Below are 25,776 nucleotides of genomic sequence, written 5' to 3' on the forward strand. Positions count from 1 at the left end.
ATAGAAATAATTCTAGGTTTTTTTTATAGATTATCAACAAGAAACATGGGTTTCACAAAGGGTAGATCCACTATTTACCCCTTTTATGTCATCCTAGAACTTTTGATATTGGAAACTAATCAGTTAATATATTATTTTTAAGGTGATACATGTTATTGATGAATGCTTTATATTTTAGCTGAAATAATTAACATTAACAAATTAAACCAGTATCAATCTTAGAAAATTTAAATTCAAAAGTTAATGTGGAGCAAAGTAAATTATATAGAATATTGAAATGTATGATAAACAATAGGTACTTTTCATCTGGAATAAGAAAGACTAGATATGAATTTTTTCCAAATTTATGCATTAGGTAATGTTAAATACTTTCCTCAGTTATTCTAAGATATGTGATAGGATCACTTAGAACAAAAGATTTGAAATGTAATCTTACAGGTAACTAAATCGATTCTAAACCGCCACTGTGTAAAAACAGAATAGATTGTGTGTATGTGAATCTACGCATGCAGCAGGATACGTGAATTAAACAAATAAAACCCAAAATTTGTGCTGAACTAAAACATTTTTCTGGTACCGGGTGGTTACACAATTAGAAGAAACTAAACAGTATTTTGTAATTTTAATGGTAAGTTGTTTTCTTTTTATTATTGGCTTTAGTTTGAGTTGACAAAATATACGTTGAGAACTTAGAAAATACAAATTAATGCACAAGCTGTTGACGATTAAAATTGTAAAGCAAAATCAGAGATTGCATCTCGTCTTCTAGAGAGTTACTTTTGGGGGATTTTCTTACAATTTACAATAAAAATGCTGATTGTTTTGTAGTTGGTTTATAAGAAAAATCTTATCTAAAAAATAAAATGTGTATTAAATACATTCAATAATATGGTATATTCTACTGCTATATGGGAGGAGTTATAACAATGGTTAAATAATCTGAATTTGTTACACTCTATGGTTTCAAATTTGAATGAAACATCATTTTCCTTCAAATTAATTTACAGACCATCTTATATTTTGCAAAACTATCTCAAATCAATTCAGTTTCAATAAAGTGTTAAATGTTTATCAATGTATAAAATAAGTAGAAAACAATCAATATTTTCTCCTCTACCTATAGAGCCTACTTTTTCTGTATACTTGTAGTATACACTTTAACAGAGCTATAGGTTTAAGCTGAAATTTTAAGTTGAAAATAAATATTGTTTCTATATATTTAATATGGATATAGGTGTTAACAATTCAATGTTCAAATAGCTTACACTATCGTTAATTATTTAAAGCATTTAATTTATTAACTAGAGTTGAATTCTTTCAAACCTTCCTTCCTTTCCTTTCCTTTCCTTTGTCTAGCCTTCCAAAAGTTTTGGGTCAGTTATTGTGATAAGTATGTTTAGTTATTGTACCTAAAATGATTTCTGCTTGTGTTTTGTTTTTGTCAAATAATTGTAATTTAAATACTATTTCCTAAGCCTATGCCCATAGCCAAAGTCTAAGTGATTTGAAGTTGCATTGGTGACAACTATTTGCTTAATTTGCACGTTTATAAAACCATTCTTTTACTCAGTGCTTGCTATTAAGTGAAACACTCCAAATTGTGTAATTATCACTTTTACAAAACTACTCTGAAACTGACCTTACATCAGGGCAGGAACTGGTTCAAAGTACAACCAAGACATAACACATCAAAATACTTTCAACAGGGGTACAATTGCATGGGTTTCTACAGATTGTGGTATCATTAAAATACTCACCTAGCTATACTACTGAATACCCGAACTGTTAAATTTATAATTACAATTTTTAATTTTATCTTCAAACCAATTGTGAAACATAATAAAAACATTTCTTGGTGAATATTATTGTATAATAAGAAAAAATACCTTAATTTTACTTTCTGATAAGAGTTTCTGGTGTTTAGAAATGTATTTAACTTAACTGAAAATAAGTTAGGATTTAGCCTAATATTTAAGCCTCAAAAATGTAAATTGCATTCAGTTTTAACTGATCTAATTAATTTAGTCTTCTCTCAATAATTCAAAAGCTTGTTTTTACCTCTAGAATCTCCTTTTATAGGAATATTTTAATTTATTGCCGATTACTGTATATTTAGGCTTGTAAATTATATACGGTAAGTTATTCAATCGATCACATATCATTTGATAAAGTGTGCTGTATCCAACTGTTCAATACAGTTGATAGTGTGCATATGTTTTTTTTATTTATGTATAAAAGTGTAAATTTTATTTTAGATTTACGAGGTATGTTTGTAAAGGTTTGAATCTATATTTTTAAGGGTCTATTGAACTTGTTACCTGTGTTTCTCAGTTCAAAAACTAAAAACGAGGGGACCTGTCTTGTAATTTTGTTTAGTTTAATGTGTCTATTTATTTCCCTTTTTTAAGATCTGTAGGACCTCTTTACCATGTTGATCCTGATACAGAACCAAGGATGATGACCCAAGAGGAACTATGATTGGGGTTTTACACAAATCAAATTTGTCAAAAAATTTTCTCCCATTGAAGATCATCCTTTCCTGGGCTTCCATAGAAGAGTGGTTAGTAGGACATCCATTTATTTCATCCTCATAATACTTTTTTTTACCATCTATTGAATATTGGTAAACTGCCCCTTCAGGTTTCTCAGACGCAATTTGTGAGTGATTAGTCAAGGACCAGTTTCCCTGTAACAGCCCTTTAACACTTATTTCGCTTCCAAACATTTTTTGTTCATTGTTATGTTTTTTGGAATTTTGAGGAGTATTTTTGAATTGACCTGAGTGATTTGAAACATTTTGAGCTTGTTTACTATTTTCTACCGTTTTTACTGCTTGGTCCAAAAAAGCAGTGGAAGAATTACTATTAGAATCTCTCTCTATTTCTTGCCTGCCTGGGTGGTTTTTGTCAATGCGATTATTACTGATTCCCAATATAATATTGCTGTGAGGATTGACAGTGTTATCATTTGTTAAGCATTTTATTTTCTTCTCTTCAGTTTCATTATGAGGTGTTACTATTTCACATAATTTTGATGATTTTTCATTTTGTGTGCTGCAAAAATCATCTGTAACACCTTCTGACATGATATCACTTTTAATTTCCTCAAAACCCTCACTTTTCACAAGGGTATTTGAAATATTTGATTTAGAAACATTTATTTTTGTTAGTTCCTCAGAACTTAACATATCTTCATCTGTTAACTGTGCGTGAGGTTCAGATGTATTGGATTCAAAAGAATCCAAACCATCGCTGAAGTGTTTACCATTTAACTGATTACCTTTACATAATTTACGGTGCAATTTCCTCTTGCAGACACGTTTAGTACCAATTTTGTTTAGCTGATTTATTTTTTTGTCATTATCAACAAGATTTTTATCAGGATCTTCTTTGGTACCATTTAAGCTTATATAATTTTTATATAAGGACTTTCGAGATCTATGTTCATCGATTTTTGTATGATTATTGTGATGTTTTGCTTTGTTTTTAGGGTTGATTACTTTTGTACTAACATTGCTTTTGTTTAAACCATGATTGTAGTTTAAAGAGTCAGAGGAATCTGCAATACTGATTACATGGTTGATTCCAGAAATTGCGTTCTTTGCCACAATGTTATTGGCAGACATTCCGCTGAATGTTCTATGATTACTTTCTGATGATATAGAATCTTTTGAGAAGGCATTTCTTGACTCTATCGTGTAAGTGTCATGATCACTTTCTGATACAATGGAATTTTCTGGAGAATAGTTTTGTAACTTCATATCATTGTAATGACTAGTATTAATGATGTTTTTAGGAAAACCTTGTACTAACTCAACATTGTCATGTTTATTATCACTTCGTGATGCAGCATTTTCATGAAAATTGTATCTTGACCTTGCAGTATAAGTTCCACGATCATATTTTATTGATATGGCATTTTCAGGAGGACTGTTTTGTGACCGTAGGCCTACATCATTAGTGACATATCCATTTGCTGACTGTATGGAATCTGCAGTAAATACCTTTGGTGACCTTACAGTGTTTGTTGTATGATAACTGCCTGATATCTCAGCCATTGGTTCGGAATCCCTTACTGCTTTTAGGGTAAACTTTTCATGATCATTACTTGGTGCTGTTGAGTTTGGAGGAACATTATTTCTTAATTTTATAGTGTAAGTTTCATGGTCACTCTCTGATGTTATCGCATTTGGAGGTAGATTATTTCTAGAATCTTCAGTATATGTTTCATTTTCGCTACTTAACATTAAAAAATACCCACGAGAATCTTTATCTGACTCGACAACGTAAGTATCATGATCGCTACCTGAGGTTACAAAGCCTTTAGGAAAATCTTTTTCTGAAAGCTCATTGTAGTATTCGTGATCATTTTCTTCTGTTACTGTTTTTGTTGGATGATCTTTTGGTATCTTTTCATCACGTATTTCATGGTTATTTACAGTGTAGTCATTTACCAACTCCATGGTTGAGGGTTCAAACCCACTTCTTGGCATTATTTTATTAGTATCAATGTCTCTTTCTTGCATTGTAGTCTTTGACGAAGGATCTGATTCCAACTTCACATCATATACTTCATGGTCACTGTCAGATGTAGGATCAGTTAAAATATTCTTCCTTGACAACATTTCATCAATCGTCTCACCCTTTTCATAGAGAACTTCATTACTTAATGCTTGATTATATTTTTGAAGGGTATTATCAGCAATTAAATTTTGTTGTTGAAAAGTTTCATTAGTTGCACTATCTCTCCTCGGCAGAAGAGAATTGTTTAGATCATCAATTGTTGTTACTACTTCTCTGTCACATGGTCCGTACTTGTCTAAACTGATGTTATTGTCTAATACAATTCCTGATGTGTCTGTCCTGATGACTTTGGAGTAATTCATCATATTTAGTTCAGGCTCATCATTGTACTTAACTTCACTTTGAAAGGTATTAGACAGTTCCCATTCTTTACTAGAAAGGGGTTGGTAGAATTCGTTATTAGTAGGAGGACTGGAAGCAGAATAGTCACTCAAATTTTCAAAAGAAGGTTCTTTTACTCGCTCAAGATTAAACTCCATTTCAGATGAAGTGTCTTTTGATTCTTCAATATAAGAAGGGGACTTTACTTCAACTAAGTTTAATGAGATTTTACCATCAACACTATCTATTTGGTGAACAGTTTTAATGTCTGAAAATTCATTATTTTGAGATTTCTTCCCACTGCTAATATCAGTTTTGCCAATTTCAATGAGTGATTCATCGTCAAGATGACTCATATTTCTTATAGAATTTAAGGATGAGGATTTATTTCCTGAGAGAAATGACTTAGAATAGTAATCCTCTTTGGGAGTAGCAATGGAATTCTCTGATGAGGCCTTTAGAATAGTATTGCTAGAACTTAAATTAGGATCTAGATAATTGAGATTTCCCGAGCTAGCCCAATTACGCTTTTTTACCTGAGTTCCTGATGGAATTCCCTCACTGGCCGCCCTGCTGGTGCATCCACTCATCTGGCGAAGGTACTCCTTGTCATCGAAGATCTTTCTATCCCCACCTCCTGGTTTGTGCTTTACGTTATCAAGAGATCCAATCTTACTCTGAGCTTTAACCTCAAGTTTTTGATCTTCAATCTGAAAAATTACATGTTAATTGAACTTTTGCCCACTGCTTTCGAAGAATAAATATGGATCTTACAAAAGTAGAAGGTAAATTTACACTCGGAAAAGTTTTGTTATTTAATATGTATGTCTAGAACTGCTCTGTAAAAGCCCAAGTTATTTTGATTTATTTCATATTGTAACCCCAATGTAATATATACGTGTAGAGGTTACTAGATATGACAAATTTATGTTCTCAACTCATAAACCAATTTAACTGAAGCCTGAAAAATAAAATGAAAAACACACGATTTGATTGAATGAGTGTTATATGTAAACTGTATATATAGTGTAGATCATGGTTAAGTAAGACAACACAGACAAGGTGATAACCATACCATCAGTTGAGTCTTGAAGTACATTGTGTAAGCTCTCTGATGATACCTTGTCTTGACCTGATTGATGACTCTTCTCTGCTGGGTTTTTATAGAGTGTTTTTGTTTGTATTTTTTAAACGTAAAAATCAGGCTTGTGAAATAATCTAGATTGCATTCTGCCAATGTATTTAGTTCTATATGTACATTTCAGTTATTATGTATACACATTCCAAAACCATTATTCTATCGTCAGTTTTTCAAAAATATCACATTCGTTATTTAGGGATAATTTTGGACATTTTCCATCAGGAATAGAAAAAAAATAATGGCATTTTGGGATCTGTAATTCGTTGTGAACTACTCTCTTTCCTTTCATTTTTACTAATTATTATTTTATTTCAGGTGTTCACAAGTACTACTATACACAGGGTATCCCTGAACAATGTACTGACGTTTTAAGAAAAAAATTCTGCACCAAAGGCAAATTAAAATAATTTCCAAAACTCTCCAAAAGGTTATCATCCGTACAGCCGCAATTTTGTTTCACATAACTATTTTTATTTTTAACGCCTTGTTGTAGTGAATAAAAATTTGGTACATATACATGTATTAAAAACATAAAGAACTATTTTAAGAAAAAGAATGATTTTTTATAATGGTTAGTTTCAAAATGTCTACTATTTAATATTTTAAACTCAAATAACATAAAAACTAATTATGCAAACATAACTGTTGTGGCAATGTCTTATTTCGACAATTTGATTGTAACTGTGTATAACAATATTTTTCCTTCAGTCACCTAACAAAGTGGCCTTCCTTGCACTGATTATGGCACAGAAAGTTGAGAATTGCTGCATCTACTTACTTTTGCCACACAGTTTTTTTGTTTGCCGCACACCAGTATTCCAACCAAACAACACTAAACAGCGTGCTTTAATTAGGCACGCAATACGTGTACGCTTGAAATTAAGTTGGCAACACTTGAAGATATTACGACTTCGATCAGCTGGTGCAGCGTTTTCCATTTTGTTTAATGTTTGGATTTAACCTAACATAAAAACGTGTTGTACAGTGTTTGAAAGACAAATTATTTATTTGCTTTATAGCAACTGTAGGAAAAATATAATGTGTAACGCGAGTGCAAACTGCCTTTGCTGCATTCGAGAAGCTTTCCACACTCGCCCTACGGCTAGTGCGTAAACATTTCTTTTGTGTGCAGCAAAGTGCCACTTCACCCACTAGTTACACAAATAACTATTCCCTCATTAGATAACTAACAATATTATAACAGCTGATTGTTTTAGCTAACTAGCATTTATGACTTAATAATCGCAGATATTTGTTTATACTCAGTATCTTAAAAGTAAATTTTCTTCCATATTTGTGAACCAATTTTCTTAAATTTGGTATAGTTAGCTTTGTTATAAGATTGTCTAAATAAAACATAGCATAAGTAGTTTTGTTTACCTCTGTAACTTTCATGTTATTTAAGTTTTAAGATTTTAAACGCCCGCCATTTTAAAACTAAGAATTATAAAAAAATAATATTTATTCTTGAAACAGGTCTTTGCATTAATAATACATGTACGAAATGTCAATTCATTACTTAATTCCGTTATTCAATAGAAAATAGTTTTGTGTAAAAACAAAATAGTTTTGAGTTTAAAAAATAATGATGGTAATGATGGCTTATGTAAGTGTTCAGAAAGGCTTTTTAAAAGAGCGGTAAGTCTGTCATGGGAATAATTGAGCACAGTCACTACTAATTTCAGAACTGCTAGTAAGTTACCTACTAAAATTGTATAACCTAGATTATTGTAATAATCTATTTATCGTCTAAAAAAGTCTTAATCTAAGCTAAAATGTGTGCAGTAAAAGTGGTGTAAGTTAGGGTTTAGGTTTCGTGTATTCTATGAATAACAAATCTGCTATTTATACAGGATTAATTTATATATCATATAGTTATTCATACACTGACATGAAAAACACTATACAAGTCTTTAGGTTGAGTTTAGTTAATGAATTATAATTCTGCAGTTTGTAGAAGTTTGTTTGGTAAAAAATAGACGAGCTTTTGTTTTTGTTTGTGAGTTTGTTTTAGTTTTCCCGTAGCAGTTTGACACCTACTAATCATCATCGTACTGATCTGACTTTTAAAGGTTTTTACTAAAATCTTTACTGTTGACTTTAAACACCAGAGACAACAACCCCTAAAACTCACTGGAATCAATTATAGATTACATCTATGCAAAATAGACTGAGCAATATGATTAATTTTGTAATCTTTTATTTGTTTTAGTTATATTAATTTCAATTACTTGGATTTGATATGTTGTAAATTGGTTGATACTTTGATATAATGCATGTATTTTCCCCGTAATCTTTTGCTACATTATGTTTTGTTTATCCCTGTTTCATTACCTCTGTTTACTTGTATAGAAAATATTGTCAGTGTTTATACTGAATGAAGTTAGCCCAGGAATTAAAATTAAATTAACTCTTTACCCAAAAGAATATTAGCATTTCATGAGCAGAAATAAAGCATTCATAAGTAGTGCTGTGTGTGTGCTGTATATATAGTGCTTGTATATTTTATGTGTCTAAGCTCATATTTAATTATGCTTAGACATGAAGTAGTTTTACACAAAAAACTAACGTAATCGCCTATTTGTCAAAAAAGTTCAAATGCGTGTACATCACGTATTTTCCTATAGCAGAAAAAACTAGATATTTTACAAGATAGCCTTACATAATTTTCCTACTAAAGGTAGTTTTTTTCTGTTTGCATTCAATAATCGTGTGCCTTATGTACTTAATGTGCATTGGTATTTCAACTCATACATATGCACACTAAGGCACAAAATAAACTCTTATATTTGTGATTTTACAGGACTCTGAATGAAGTTTGAGCATCTTAAGAAGTATAGGAATCCAAAAAGGCCCAGGCAAGAGTTGTCAACATCACAGAATTTCAGGAGAGTTATGGATCATCATTCAGAAGGGGATGTGGAATACTACCCCCCCCCCTGGAAAACCACCCCCCAGGTGAAACGTAAGTAACGAAAATCTGATAACTAACCAATATGGGATCCGTTTCCGTGACTGGAATACTACCCCCCGTAGCAAAATGTTATGCTATGTATTCAAGTTCATTTCATACATAATAATTGTCATTGTAATTGTAATTCGAGTAATTCTGTTTGGTAACAGAAAATGCATGTGTGGAATATCAAACAGAATTTTGAAATGTTACAGCAAGTTTGGTTATAAGGTTAGGTTAGATTAGAACAGTTTGACAACGAAACTTGAGTGTCCATGACTGGAAAACTGCCCTCCCCCCGATCTCTGACGTCAACATGACGTAGGAACCTGCTTGGGGGGTAGTTGTCCGGGGGGCAGTCTTCCGGTGGCTCGTTTAGAACGATTGAAAGACAGCACTCATCTTCATCTTGTATTATCAACAGCTGATAACTCGAGGGGGAAGGTGGGGAGAGGAAGACACGGCGTCAGTCTAGACCTACACCGTGTACCCGCCGCCGTGTTGTAAATTAGTTGTGTGGCCATGCATTTTATCGTTTTTTGTTTGTGTACGTGTTATGTGTTGCGTGTTTAGCAAGACTCATGACGACCTCCTGAGCGATTTTTACGTTCAGCTTGACAATGATACCATAGACATCGAAACCGGTCGCACTAATGACGACTTGAGGATTACTTTGGACAGAATCAAGGTAACTTAACCTCTTGTATACAGCACTAATCTGTTAGGCTTTAGACAAGGTTCTCCTCTTGAAAAAGTATAGTGTCTTCTTTTTTGTTCCTTGTATAAATTTTAACCTACCTCGATGATTTTAACTAAGTGCAGACAATGTTTTTGCAAAAGAGTTAGACAACATTGATGTGAAAAATATGAGCCGAGCTTAAAAATAAACCTACTATAATATTCAACTATAGAAAAAGTTTCATAATTAAGGAAAGTTTATGGGTAAGGTGAGATTCACTTTTCACTCACGAATATGTGTTTTGAATCTAGTTATTTTATTGATAGATCCTGTTTTCAAAATATGGTTGACTAATATGGATTGAATAGTGGTTAATTAACTAATTAAAGCTGTTAGAAGCTCGCATATTGAAATCCCTATAAGAACTGTTGATACACTTATAGTGGTAACTTCTCATAAATACACGATTTTCTTAGAAACCGTTGGTTACACTATTTCTAAGTGTATACATAAAATATTGTACCATAAATGGTACCTTAAACATCTGTAAAACCTTTCCTTAGTAAAAATTATTTGTTCCTACAGTGATGATAGGCTTATAATAGGCTAATTTCATTATTCAACCAAGAGCATCAAGATATTTCTAAAACACATAAATATTTTGGAGGTACTCAATTTTACAACATTATAAATTAGTATTCAATGTAGTGACGTTAATATACTGCACTCGTAAAATATTTAAAATTCATCCTTGTAGATGCAATAAAAATTGACAGTAAAAAATATGCTGATCATTTTTAACTAAATGATGTCCTCAAGCACACAAACTAAACATAAGCAATTTCTTGACCTACAATAATTAAAAACATGTTGCAATATCAATCAATGATTGTATTCATAAAATAATATTGTGCAAAGTGCTACCATTCTCCATAGCAAACACATGCATTTTCTACAACTAATGAAATATGTGCTTCGGTAAAAGATAGTTAATGACTTACTAAACTCCATTTCTGGAAGAAGAATCCACCTCAGTCGAGTTCTTTTATGGATGATTTTTATTTAATAATTCGTTTTATATCAATGCCTTTCAAAGAATAAATGAACCTAATAACTTATTTTTTTATTTATTTGAATTTCTATCAGTTATCAATATTTCTTATTGCTACAAAAATATGCTCAAAGATTGATTGTAACACAAAGTGAACATTATTGTTTTGCATTATCGGTTTAATCCTTTCAATAATAATAGATTTAAGCTGTAGCCTTAGTTTGCCCTCTTGTGGTTTTCACAGTAACTGTAAGAACGCATCTCAACTAAAGTCACTGTAACTGTTACAGTGGCTGTCTTGTTACAGTGTAACTGTTACAAGATAAATTTAAACTTTTGACCACTTTCCTTATAGTGGCATGATATAAAATTTTAAGGGGATCAGTGATCAGTAAGAAGACTTGGAAGATCCTGATAATCCCAGTTATGGAGCAGGACTACACTAACGTAGGTCACAGTTCGGTGAACTCACTCACTCAATGCATACATGGTGTTTAATTGTGATTTCCCGAAATGTTACTTTTTTCGCTTATGTACCTTTTTCTGAAGAACCACTGATCGGATTAGGATGGAAAAAAATACAGTTATACTTTAGACCAGTATACACATTTTAAGCGGAAGACTTTTTAAAAATATGTATAAAATTCTCTGGAAAAAAATTAAATTAAAAATAATTTTTCCAAAAATTGACCTTTTTGTAATTAATGTAAAAAAAAAGTTTTCCAACTTAAAAATAATTTGTTTCGCTCCATTTGTTGAGAAAGGTCCATATAATAATGTCCTAAATTTTTTTCATGATAAGCCAAGTGGTTCCAGAGAAAAAGGTGCACAAAGTTTGGCAAAATAGCATTATATAGATAGGCCGTACCGAACCCCCTAAAAAACCCCCTATTAAAAAGAGCCTGGACAGAATAGTTAGACGCTTTGAGATAAAACGTGATAAACACACATCGTTATGAATTTTATACTTCTTTTTAATGGTTTTAAGAGTATTATTGTTTAAACCTTATTTTTTGGTTGTTCTCATGAACTTCAGTCTTTACTTATATACGTTTCTTCACCATTTGATCCCTTAGGTTGATGATTTACATGTTTTACTATAATATCCTGCATCATTTTCATTAGGCCTACGTGCTTAAAATTTCATTTATATATTAATGAGACAACTTTGTTGTGTAAGACTAATAATAAGTATGGGCAGCTTCATGTGCACGCATGCAGTATTCAATTTAAACTTTAACTCTTCATCACAATTCTTGTTTAGAATTGTAGAACTTAAATGAGTTAAACTAAAAATTACCTTTTTTTAATGCACAGTTATACACCAATTTCTTGTTGATTGTTATTACAATTCGATATTATAAATTTTCTATTCTGTTCTCTTATCAGTATGAAAGACGTAATTAGTGCTAATAAATAGTAATATATTATTATAACCACCTTAGAGTTTCACAAACAAGTTTTTGAAAAATTAACTTATCTTTGATTCACTTCATTCTCACTTGTGTCATTAATTAAATCCTTCTTAATGTCTCTTTTGGTTATTATAACATGACACATGAGATTGTCAGTCTCAAGTTATGATTTTTCAAATTAAATATGTTCATAATTCATATTTTATTTTTTGTTATAAATATTAGTAATACCGACACATTAAAACACGAGTTTATCCACGTATGAATTTAACCAGAGAAAAATTTAATTTTTCCAAAAATGTGTTAGTTCTGTAAAACTGGTTTCTGATGTGTTTAGGCAATAAATAACCTTAAAATACAGTAACTAATTAAAAATGTATTCAAAAACTATAAATGTCTAAAAATATTTCAATGCAAAACATCAGGTTTTAAAACTGCTCAGCAATAGGAAATGAGAATCAAAATTCAAAATCAAAATTACTCATACATTTATTATTTACAGGTAAACGTGCTTTACAAAATGTGCTGGCACAAAACAATAAAAGTAGGTACATGAAACTATAACTAAGGTTCATAAGAATGATTGCTTAATAATTTTCTTGTACTCATTGTGATATTAATAACAAAACATTTTATTGCTATTTTTGGTAGTTCGGTGCATGGTAGTTCATAAATTTCCATTTAAAAAATCTAATAATTAGTGATTTCCACTAATCTTCTAAACCAACATCAAATAAAAGTTAATTCTGGTATATTCTGAATGTGACTTTTACATTATAAAAACTATAAAAGAAGTTACTAAATGTTTACAAAACCTTTTATTTAACATAAATTACTGTGCATCCCTATTAAAAAGGTATCGTTGAGATTTTATCACAAAATTGGATTCACTAGTAAATGTTTTATGAATGTGTGATGTGTGCTATTAGTGGCATTTCGTCATTCAACTAAGAACAATCTTGTAATTGATAAAAATAAAGAGTTTTGCATGTTCCTATTGGGACTTCATTAGATTTCCTTTTTGGAACGTTTTAGTGTCATTACTAGACCCTAATATTTACAAACCTTTGTTGACATTTCTAATTTGAACAGTTTTCATTGATTTTATATCTCGTTTGTTACCATTAGTTAGTCTCATTAGTATATTGCTTTTCAGATGAAAGTGCTACTTAAATTCTTTGTACAACAATTGCTATAGATATTTTTTAAAGGTTTCCTGAGAAAATTTTCTACCATCATACTACCAACAAAAAATAAGGTCTTATGAAATTATTGTTTTGCAACCGTTTCAAAATTTGCCTTTAAAAATGTCACTATACAGTCAACTACAGAAATCTAGTTCCATGATTTTGTTGTAGAGCTGTTACTTAAGCTCTAGAAGAAAGTAACAAAATGCCACTGGTGCTTTCTGTATTTTTTTATATTGTGTATGTGAGTGTATTAAGTCTAAGATTAAGACATTTTACAAAGGTATTTAAAAATTATCAAACCATATTAATGATGTTTCACTAATTAAAAATCGACTAAACAACAAACGTATTGCATGTTTGAATTACTTTTCAATATTACACAATTATTAGTAGATTATAACATCTAAAACACGGTAAAATGCTACTACTCTTACTAATATAAACTGATTGTTAAAAAAGTTGCACATTTATTATTTTCGACAAAAATAATAGAAATATACTTGAATAAATTAGTAAAAACAGCGGGAAATGAAAATTTTGAGATTCATTTGAGATCAAAAGGAGAAATTGGAATGTTCAATAAAATCTTAACAAGTATCTTAGTAAAAATATTCTAAGAGGGTATTTTAAGTAACGGTGCCGTGCGTGCACATAGCTTTGCAGTTCGCGTTCACAAAAAAAAAATGCGAAAAAGCAGGGTGCCGTTCGAACTACGGAGCTATATGCACAAACGGCCCTTCCTTAAACAAAAACATCCCTCGAATCTATCTATGTATCGTTATGTATTATAAACTTTTAATGTGGATAATAGTTCAAATATATAACATTAGAGTTATATAAAAATATATATTTTCATAAAAATAATTGTTATGTGAACAATGATAGTTATTGTTGTCAATGGCTTGTAATAACTTATTTGTTCTACAATTTCATCATCTATCTGTAGAAATTTGTTAGGTGTTGAATACTTCTACTTTAAAATAAATACAATACAAAAGGGGTTTGTTTAATTACGGCTTATTACTCAAAAGTAAGGGAAAAGGTATCTTGCACTCTAATTCATCAATATTTTAATCAATATTGCATTTTATGTCGACCAGCTGTTCAACAGCAGCTGTAAAGCCGGGGTTTCCTAGGCACGGAACGCGGAGAGTGGAGTGCGGAAAAGTGATTTACATGGCAGTCTGCTCCGCTTCTAGGAAAACAGTAACCTTAAACCACCTAAGACAAGAGGAGTCCGCTCTCCGCGTTCCGCGTTCCGTTTCCGTGCCTAGGAAACCCCCGCTTAAAATTGTGTAATCCCCCAAGAAATAATACATAGTATTGATCAATATATCATTCACTGAAATGTATCAGTGAAAATTTATCTATGATTGAATACAATTGACCAATACAATGAGATGAAAAATAAGTTCTTAACATTTTTGTTAAAAACCCACAACCGCATTAATGAATATTTTATTGGTAACTGATTTTTATTTAGGCACTATTTTATTTTTAATTTTAAAATGCAAGACTGATCAACAATATATTTATCATAATTCTTTGACGATGCCACTTATTTTTATAGCATTGTAAGGATGTTTTTGTAACTATAAAGTTTGATTTGATTTGAAAATTCGACTGACTCAGTACTATTATACTAATCAAATTTGTCAAATGTGTCATTTGATGAGTAAGGCACAAAATACCTTTTGTCGCTAAAACAATCACTGTTACCGGGAGAGGAGACACTAGATCCAACAACTAACAGTGACTTTACAAAATTTAACATCTATACTGACTATTACAGTTTACAATTGTTCTTAAGTCAAGGAGAAGTAAGCCACGTAGGGTCGTACAGATGTTCCAAGGCTGAGAGCTTAAATAATACTTACGTCAGCTGGGTTGCCATCCTGGGACCCGTCCTGCGAAGGGGTCTAGACAACAACGGTAAATCTCAAACTCAGCATTCCAACCCATTGTACCATCAACCCACTGTCCAATCTCTGACCCACTGAATATTTTAGGGGGACGATGAAACTGTCCTGATATTTTAGGTACGTTTTTAATGATGAAACTGCCCCGCTCATTACAGAGCATCAATAAGGGTCGCCTCGTCATACCAGAAATGCTGAAATTGCCCCGAATGCCCGGCCAGGTAGCCGCTACGGGTCTGGGGAAAAAGGGAATTATTGTTGTCCCTGCGTCCTGTCAATGACTGCAGTCTTCTAATAACTACCACAAATATAAGGAATTACTAGCTTATTTTAGGTTATGTTAGGTTAGGTTAAGTTAGGTTAGATTAGGTTAGGTTATGTTAAGTTAGGTTATGTTATGTTAGGCTAGGTTAAGTTAGGTTAGGTTATGTTAGGTATTGGTATTGGTACAGAAACAATTGTGACTTGGCAGGAAAAGTAGTCGACGGCAGTTTTAGAAGACTGAAGTAGTAGTATGTTTTCCGTGACTGCAGTCACTGGCAGGACACAGGGACAAAAATAATACTCTTTTTTCCAGTCCCGTAGCGACTACCTGGCACTCAGGGCAATTTCAGCATTTCTAGTCGAGGCGACCCTTCCTAATCCTTTTTAATGAGCGGGGCAGTTTCATCTTATCAAATGTACTCCAGTATAATCTGGGGTCACAAACATCGTGTCTGATGAAATGGAAAGATAAAAAAAAACAACGATGCTGTATGTGTAATAGTTTAGCAACTACCCTAAAAGATAAATGGATTCAATGATAAATGGATATGAATTGTTTTCATAATAATTTTCTTTTTGAATTTTAAATTAATGTACATGACCTTAAAAATGTTTGGGTGAAATTTCAAACCGTTTTAAAAATTATTACCTATTTTTTTGGTTGTTTTAGTATGCTGGCGTATTATGTAGCACTGCACCAGCTGATTGCTGTAAACGCCATTTGCCACTTATAATGTTTTTTTCCGTTTTCGAACACAAAATTTTGAATGACTTTTGACCCATATAAGATAGAGTGTTGAAATTGTTGCCACTTTATTTTTTATAAGATTTAGCTGCTTATGGGAATAATTTTACATGCTATATTACTCATTTTATAAAAGTTTTTAAAACAAAATCTTAAAATTATAACTTTTAAAAGATTTAAAGAACTATAATTTTAGTTACATAATGGCTAGAATATTTTCCATAGTTGAAAAACTATATTAATATATGTAGAATTAGTCTTTAAATTTTAGGCAAAATAGTTAAAAAACAAAAAAGTTATTCAAATTTTTGTTAACTGACAAAAACTATAAAAAAGATGAAACCATTATATTTTATAAACACCAAGGGTAGGAAATTATAGTTTTTTTGTTATTTCTCCTTGTATTTTCTTATACCGAATTTAAAAAAATACAATTTATGGTTTAACTTTTAAAAATAGGAAAAAATCCGTTAAGCCTGTCTTTTTTTTAATGGCCAAGAATATTAATAAGCCCAACAACTTAAAACACTTTATATTCGATTAGTAAAGTATGGTTATAAAAGGTCATCAAAATCTTACAAAGATCATTATTGAAAACATCAGTGGTTTCAGAGGATTAAGACGAAGGTTGCATATGTGGTTGTAACGTACAAAACATATAAAACTGCATCTAAAAAATTAAGAGATTATTGAACAACAGGCAAGCACTTGTCTACAAGACGGACAACTCATGCTTCAAATGCAATCTGTGCGACAGCCAACCACGGTAAAATATTAAATCGTTCTCAGATTGTTACAGTGCTCGAAATAAAAACAATAAAATAAACTTAAAACTTAGGTAATTGTTTAACAAGAATATAATGTGATTTCATTCAATACTGTTATGAATTTCGAAAAGACCCTTCAGCCCTGGCCCATTCTTAGAATTTGTCAGAAGGAGAAAGATAGAGAGTAATAAATGTCTTCGAAATTAGTTTGGTAGTATGTAATATTTTTAAATGTTAAAATTATTGTCCTGCACTGAGATGAAACATGGAAAGTACGATCCTCTGTACTTTCTTTTAAAAACCAACTATGAACCATTCAATGTAGTTGGCTGTGACACTTTAGTTACCTATATGAATCAAAATTCCATTATGATAAACTACTTTCAATACAAACTATGCATTCGAATATTTAAAGCACTTTCATGATAGAATTTGAAATATTAACAAAAGTTGAACAATTTAATATGAAACATAAAAGCATGTTTACTGTAAGTATCCAAATAAAAGAATAATCAAGATATACTAAAAAATTTTATAGAATGTCAATAGAATAAAACTCCCAGTTAGTCAAATTAAAAAGAAAATTGTACCTAATGGTGAAGGTATTCATGCATATTATTGCATAACGCTTTAACACATATTAGATAATCATAAATGTTTAATTAATGTAAAACAGATTAGGGGAAATCAAATAAGAGATTCGTTAACGTTGTAGTCGTAATTTGGTAAATCGCCGTTTCCCACATACCTTGACATTTCCTCCTCCTGGAGTATGTTTTAGGTTATCCTTAGATCCTACTTTTGGTTTTGCTTTATCTTTGAAGTCCAGTTTGACACTTTCAATCTTCTTCTCGCCACCACCAGGCTTGTGTGTTGCATTGTCCAGAGAACCCACTTTAGGTTTAGCCTCCCACTTCAGTTTTACTTGAGGTATCTGCAGTAAAGATAAAATGTTCATCAAACCGAAAGTACACTTCAATTGAATTATCTGTCCAGCCAAGCGTCATGTTAAGCGCTAAAACCAAAGATTAAAGGTTTACAATCTTTTAAACCAAGCTCAGAGATAAGAGTTGATTACTCGTGAATCTCTTCTGAATGGGAATCAACAAGCTTTCAAGTTGATGAATGAACGTCAATGGCTCTTAGCCTTGTAAGTAGGCCACCTTAACACTGTGATAGTTATAATGGAATCCCCCGGTAGGTGTATTTTTGGATCATCATTGGGAATTAATTCAGTTGTTATTATCAATCTACAGAAGCTGCAGTGATAATTCACTCAGATTACTTTGATAAACAAAGAAGAGATTGTTTCAATCATATTTTTAAGAAGTTCCTCTTTAACCTTGAATTTATATAGGACTCGAGACTGAGTGCGAAAAGTGGCCAGCAAAGCAAGAGCGGGTACAGTACAAGAGTAAAATGTTCTGATATCCTTTAGGGCGGGTCCCACAACATTGCTGGCATGAATTCTGAACCACTTAATCAACAAGCTTGGAAAGGCACAAGTAAGTGGATACAACCTTCTTTATGAAGCAAGAAGAAGGTGTTTTTTTACCCGACTCCTTATTTTTTTCCCGACATGATGCTAACACTGTAAGGGAGAACGATAAAATGTAATATGTACCCACAGAAAAGTAATATGATGTACCCTAGAAGCAGTGAGCTTCATTAACATCTTGTAGTGTAAATATGTACTTACCATAAATAAACCCAAGAAAGACAGAAACGGACAAATTCAAGACAAAGAGGATGCTGATTGTATTCTCTTCATTAATCAGTAAGTAGAATCAGTTAAAGTTTTTAAGGGATATGAATTATCTGGAATACTTTCAAAAACTAAAGTTTTACTTAGTTAGAGAACTCCTAAACTATGTTATCTCCAAATATTCAGGGAAAGACTAATTAAGCAAGTCCAACATTGGGTTGATCGGTAGTGCAAAGAGGTGGATTATTACCTGACCCAGTTTCTGATAGGTTATGGTTTTTCCTCGTTGTAACTGTTCAGGATGGGTAAAGCCGTGTCACCCGATTGCATCTACTTCCCGGGCACTCCTGACGACACGGAACACAATTTCGTCCACTGCCCACGTTAAGAAAATCCCCACCAGGGGGCTCAATACCATGTAGGCCTGCTCTAGGTGGACTAAGTCATCCCGATTATGAAGGATAAGGATAATTGAACCACTATGTCACATTTAGTCAATGTATTCTCTGTGCCAAGATACTCGACCTGGAGCAGGATTCAGGCTAAGTCATAAACAAATTGTATACCAGAAACTGTGTGAGCCCTGAGAGCTTAGGTCAATTATGAGATGCCCTAAAGCAATATGACAATCAATCACATGTTTGTTTCCAACAGAGTAGAGGGTTTTTTGAGTGAGTAGTCTGATCAATTCAGGAGTTTTACCCTAAAGGCTGGCCAAATGTGTGGGTAAAAGCATTTTCCCTCCTCTACCTAAAAAGGTTCTGATACTTCGAGAGCCTGAGTCAGGAGAACTTTGGGCAAACTTAAAAGCTGACCTGCTGATAAAATGGCTGGCCTATATAGTGAAATATACTGTGCCAATACCTTACTATCCACTACCAATTGGTTGCTAAGCATTGTTACCTTCTTATCCCCACCACCAGGCTGATATGCGTCGTTCTTTGCTGCTATCCTGGGCTCAGCTTTCCAGTCCAGCTTCCGATGCTCAATTTTTACATTTCCACCACCAGGTTTATGAGTTGCATTTTGCAGGGAACCGATTTTCGACTTGACTGTTTTAAGGTTTGGCGATGGAGCTGCACCCACTTGAATTTTATTCATAGGAACTTCTGAAACAAAAATTGTCTTAGAAATGTTATGGTTTAAAGTTAAATGCAATAAGTTTAAAATGTTTGCGAGGCACTAAAATCTTTTTAGTGATAACGTTTTACTTATTTAATGTCCTTGCTTCACGTCGAAGAATGTTAGGCTCTAGCCGAGAACCGGTTTACACAATACTTCAAGCTTCTAGGCCTAGAGAGTTGCAGAATTGTGACATAGCTAAAACTATTTGTAATTGTTGCGATTTAATCTCGGGATCTCATGGAGTGAAGCCCCACACTCTGCCACTAGACCAGTTTGCTCCCCTTAGTGATATAATAGAACTGATGGGGTTTGGGAAGGATGTATTAACAACCCTACCCCTTAATAGCTAAAAATGTTCCAAGCGTTATCAATGTAGATCCACATAAAAGATGTTATGTCCGATAAAAGATGAAATTTCTTTTCATCAACGTGAATCCTCTGAACACCATAGGTGAAGCTAACTATAACTTACAGTTGTAATAAGTTCCCATCCACTGGATCACTGCTTATCACAAATAAACCGTTGTTATTTTCTCTTTATTCGATTAAATCTGCAGTTTCTCTCTAGTCATTTAAAAAGTAGGTGTCCAAGTTTTTATGGAACACATGATGTTATTAGGTAAATTATGTTTCCTCTGATTATTTTGCAGTATTGTTAATGTTTTTGTTTTGTTTTGCGATAATTGTTAGTGTGATAGTTGTGATTATACACTATTCATGTATATTGAGTACAGAACGAATAAAGGATTATCCTATTTTATTTGATTGATTTGGTGGGATGTTATCATATGCATAGAACCCTGCTCTTTAACAACTATATCAAATGCACCCCATCCCAATAATAATTTATTAAAATACAAAAACTTAACAACGTTTATCATTTTGGCTACAAGATCAGAAAACCATTAACCACTTGTTCTTCTTATTACAAATTTCCCCATGAGGAAAAATAAGTACAATATAATGTAAATAGTTTATTGGTTTAACTGTTTGGGCCCCATAATAACTTTTAACTAACATCGACAATTAAAACTTTCAGTAGATAACAATTAAAATAGTTTATTTTACAAAACCGCCCCAGCTAAAGGAGAATTTACTAGGCCAAAGAAAACACTCTAAATCAAATCATATAAAACATGCAGACAATTTCATGTAATTTACAACAACACAAAAAAACAAGAATTAGATCAAACCACATGTATGTAAGCCTGTATCATGTTTGGAAAGCGTAGACCTTCTACAATTGATAGCCACGATAGTAAATTGCCTCTTAAAATATGGATGATTCCTTTTTGGTATATCAAAATTATATATTTAAAAAAAACTGAAGAGTAAGGAAAGAGAGTATTGTGAAGAGTGAAGTATAAATAAATACAAGAAAATATAACACAAATTTCTAATTACGTTAAGAAGCCATTACATATTAAAACAATAAGGATTCATCTTCATTTACTTGAACCATACAATGTAGATATAATAGCTAAAACCGAAATAGAAAAAACAAATATTATGTTAAGGTGAATTTAAATTATTTCCTGTGATACATTTGAAAATAATTTATTACAAGTTATTATTTTTAGTTTAGGGATACTCTGTGAGTTCTTTACTATTAATACGTGTCAAATAATAACTGAGTCTAAGATCCTCTGGAAGTCTTGATAATAACCTCTCCTCCTAACTGATACTTAAGCAGATTTTAGGTACTGGTGTCTATTTTTCTTTAGAATTTTATTTAGTTTTAAATACATTTTACAAACACAAATCTGTGAAAATACATTTGTTAAACGATTGTTATTACTCAGTAGTAAAAACATGTAGCCAAAGGTCAATGCTAGGGGTCTATCTTGGACTCACCAATGGCTGTCTGAGTTTGGGTAGAATTTTTCAAAGGTATGCGACTTTTGGGGGGTAATGCCAAATTATCGGGGCTGAATCCCTCCATGATCCCCAAAGTAGTTGTGCCTAAGCAATAGTCCTAACTAACTAACTTAGTACGTCCTAAACATAAGTCCTATTTAAAAAATTACATTAAATAAAATAAATACAAATTGGCTAGCAAAATAAACTTTACCTAAGCAAACATATCCCATTCCAGAGTCTTGATCTCAATTTAAACTAAATTACAACAATGAGATAATACAGTAATTTATTGTCATCAGATTATGTTCAAGCATAAAAAATGCTAGCAAATTTAGAGAAAAATAATTCAACAGTTGAATCATGTTTTATCTGTTTTATGTAAAGAATAATTCAAGATAATATGTTTAGTTATTTTCCAAACAAGTAAAAAGTATTTTTTCACTATCTATTTCATTAACATCTGACTAGGAAATTAAAAAAAAAATCCTTTGGGAGGCTTAAAGGCGCTGCATCTATAGTTAGGATTTTATTTAAAACATATGAAATATTTTTTTTATATTTAACTGAATGTAAAAAATATTTTATAGTGTAAGCTATGCATTCGTAATATAACAGAGAAATTGCAACAAGTTCAATGTAACAATGCTGTTACTGTTTAAAGAACAATTATGTTAAACCTACCCCTCCTCTCCTCTAGAATAATTGACTAGTTGTAACTAACTGTTATCCGATATGATGATTGTACAAGAAAAAGTTAGGTTATCAACATGAGGTAATGAGCCTTTATACTATACAAAATGTATAACTGTGATTAATTGAATTTTTAGTGATATATATATAATTTCAAAAATTATAATATTTAAGATGTTCTATATATACAGAACTAATGCCATGAAGAAGTGAAACTTTGTTTAAGTTGATTTTAATGAAGGTCTAGTGTTTACTCCATATTAATCTTCTCTAAACTATAGAGCCTTGTTGGGTGTTTTAGAGTTGCTAACAACTGGTAGATTTATAAATCTCAGAATAAGAGCCTTTCTATTTTTTTTATTTCATGTAGCAGCCTATTAATATTTTGAGGTTATAACAGATTTAACTAACCGTAAGTTGTTTAAGGTATTAAAGCGTTATTTTTTTCAAATTCAAGGAAAACATTCCCTGACCGAATCCATCGTTTTTCTTTTTAAATAAAGTTAAGACTGAATTTCAAATAGTTAAAAAAATTAGGAAACCTTTAATAATATTTCTCTACTACTTAATATACTTCAGATTTGCTATATATTACTTATCTACTTACTCTTTTTCTCAGCTGTTGGTGGAGCTTCTGGGGTTTTTGGAGAATTCTTGGATGATTTCGTCGGTGAGGGCAATGTAGAAAGTTTCTTAGGGGCAGGGATTTTTGATGGTGACTTTGATGGGGATGAGAGCCCATTTGTTGTTGGTCCATCCTAAAAATTAAAAAATTTAAATAAGATATAATTATAATTGAAAGCGTTATTTAGACTATTATTTTTCAATTTTTTTACAATTTGTCAATTTAGTTATACAAAAAATATTAGTAAAAGTGTAAAGCATTGACACTGACAAAAATAAAATATAAAACTTAAAACCCACTAGTATCTAATAAGTTTTCCAATTTTTTCCAACCCCTCCTAAAACCTGAAATTTAGAAATACGAGAATGTAATAAACCATGTTGTAACATGTTTATAAATTGTTCAAATACATTTTATTATAAGCCTAGCCTATGAATGTAAGATTATCTTCAGTGACAGTAAGATTATCTTAAATATCACACAGTACACTTATTATCACAACAGTTCCACATTAGAATCGTTTAGGATATTTATCCTTTAAAGAATATTTTTTAGTAAAAAATGATTCAATCTTATCTTTGTTTCAAATTACGTAAAATGTTAGTTTTATTTTAATCAGTTGCTGTTGCTGAAACATAAAGTTACTTACTTTTCTCTGCGTACTCTCATCAACACCGCTGTCATGATCACCATCTGAAAAAAATAATAACGTAAACATAATAACATAGTTTCAGACAACAAATCAATACAAGGAAATACATAGTGTAGTTAACAAGTAGAAAAGTTTCCAAACACAATTGTTAAGATCAAAGTTTTATGAGGATCTGGACATTTATTTCCTCACCATAAAATGATTTTAGTCTTTATTAGAGGTGCTAAACTTTAGCTGAGCAAAAAATTTACAAAATCTTGGCTCGATCAAAGATCACAAGCTCACACTCTACTAATGTTTCTTGTATACCAAGTAGCATGAAAAGTGTTTGAACTGGTATTAAACAATTTTAAAACATGTTTAATATAAGTTTGGTATTGAAACTGTTTTGATATAAGCTGTAAACAAGTTTAAAATTGTTTTGATGCAGGTTTAAACAATTTTGATACAATTTTAAAACCAGTCACAAAACTTGTAAAAACTGGTTTGATGTGTGTTTGAAACAATTTTTATACAATATTACTACAGTACAATTAATTACAATCAGTCAAAAGTTGATTGACTAGTTTTTCAATCTGGGATTCCTAATCTGGACTCAATTCAGATCTGGATGCCAGACCTAACTTTTAAATATATACCCAATTAACTGTAACACTTCTGATTATATTTGTTTTAATTAATTAATTTTACAAGTTATTTGTGAATGAGAATGCAATTGTATTAAAAGTGACAAAAAATTTATACTATGGAGAAAATTTAAATATTTAAAGTAAAAAACAGTGCAAATTGGCATTATACCCCTTTTGAGGGAAAAATGTTTGAAAATGTTCACTATTTAATACTTATATTACGATAAATACAATTTGATTAATTTGTGTGTAATTTATATATTTATACCTATATAGCAAAAATATATATTTTAAAATAATTAGTTTTAAAAATGTGTAGTTAATAAAAATGTTATTCCTTAATTTTAACATAAACTTAAACTCTTCTATTGAATCAAAAAATGTAGGTTCTTTAAAATCAAGTACCCAGATCTGGATCCAGGTGACAAAAAAATCCGATATTTACTACTCATACACCTATTTTGTACAGTTTTAAATACAACAAAATCTTAAAAGTGACGGCTAATTTTCAAATGGTACCAAGTGTAAATAAGGAGAATATTAAACTAATTATTAATTAACTGTACCTTTGCTATCAAACAGCCACAAATATCAATGTCACGTAATTTGACGTTATAAATTGCATTCTTCAAATGACAGAATGTCGGAGAGAAATCTTGTCCAAGTTTAATTACGACACCTAATACAGCTTATCGTATTCGTTATGGCTTTCGTTACACCAATAAATATGAAGTGGCCGTGGTGTAGTGGGTAAGTGGGCTCAAATTCCGACCGGAATTATGTTAATTTTATTAAATTTTTCACTTTTTAATTTTTATTGTATTTTTAATGCATAGTTAATATAATTCAATGTTTTGAAACAAGTTACAAATTGTTTTGAAAGAAGTTTAAACTGTTTTCAAGTTTAAAACTGTTTCGATACCGAAAAAAATCCAAATATTACTTGTATTGATTCAATTTAAAAAAAGTTTAACACTGTTTTGAAATTGCTTTGATATAGTTGAAATGCTACATGGGTGTTGTAAAAAAATCCTGACTAATAAAGTTATCAGTTTCTTGTATCGTTTTTTCATGATTGAAATTTTTTCAAGAATATGAATAATAAAAAAAACGAAAGCTGAAAGCTCTTAAGTGCTTAAGGTAGGGCCCATTCTACCTTATGATTTAAATATAATGAATTCATAGTTTGTGAATAAAAACTTTCATAAACAATAAAAGTGTTACTTATTCTGAACTCTTGTTATAAAAGTCTCAAACTTTTACGGTAAACGAATTGTAACAACATTTACAATTTGTTTCTGCACTTGATTTATTTTAATTTCTTTACAGATTTATGGCCTGATACTCAAAGGCATAAAGTCAACAGTCGAACACTTACCCTATTAATCCAGACTATTATACTAAAAATATTAACAGCAAATCACGATAGCACTGTACTCTGGAAAGTCCAAACCGTCAACAT

The 25,776-nt window shown here is 31.3% G+C and overlaps 1 protein-coding gene across 6 annotated transcripts in view; it reads right to left on the reverse strand.

Moving 5' to 3' along the window:
- LOC128997868 (microtubule-associated protein tau-like) overlaps positions 1–25,776 on the reverse strand; it is a 44,138-nt gene that overhangs the window by 13,277 nt on the left and 5,085 nt on the right. For 2 of the 6 annotated variants that reach the window (XM_054423641.1, XM_054423646.1), the window contains exons 2-8: positions 23,683–23,726; positions 23,016–23,166; positions 21,713–21,820; positions 19,637–19,839; positions 17,777–17,962; positions 15,211–15,252; positions 5,441–5,614 (exon numbers count right to left, since the gene is read on the reverse strand). In XM_054423641.1, coding sequence (XP_054279616.1) covers positions 5,441–5,614; positions 15,211–15,252; positions 17,777–17,962; positions 19,637–19,839; positions 21,713–21,820; positions 23,016–23,166; positions 23,683–23,726 — 908 coding nt within the window. Of the gene's footprint in view, positions 1–5,440; positions 5,615–15,210; positions 15,253–17,776; positions 17,963–19,636; positions 19,843–21,712; positions 21,821–23,015; positions 23,167–23,682; positions 23,727–25,776 lie in introns of all 6 variants that reach the window. The other 4 variants (XM_054423644.1, XM_054423643.1, XM_054423642.1 and 1 more) reach the window with 4 other exon arrangements.

This window comes from Macrosteles quadrilineatus, unplaced genomic scaffold (genome assembly GCF_028750875.1).
Source record: "Macrosteles quadrilineatus isolate MER2022 unplaced genomic scaffold, UCM_ALF_1.0 Scaffold_7__1_contigs__length_78375512, whole genome shotgun sequence".
NCBI lineage: Eukaryota > Metazoa > Arthropoda > Insecta > Hemiptera > Cicadellidae > Macrosteles > Macrosteles quadrilineatus.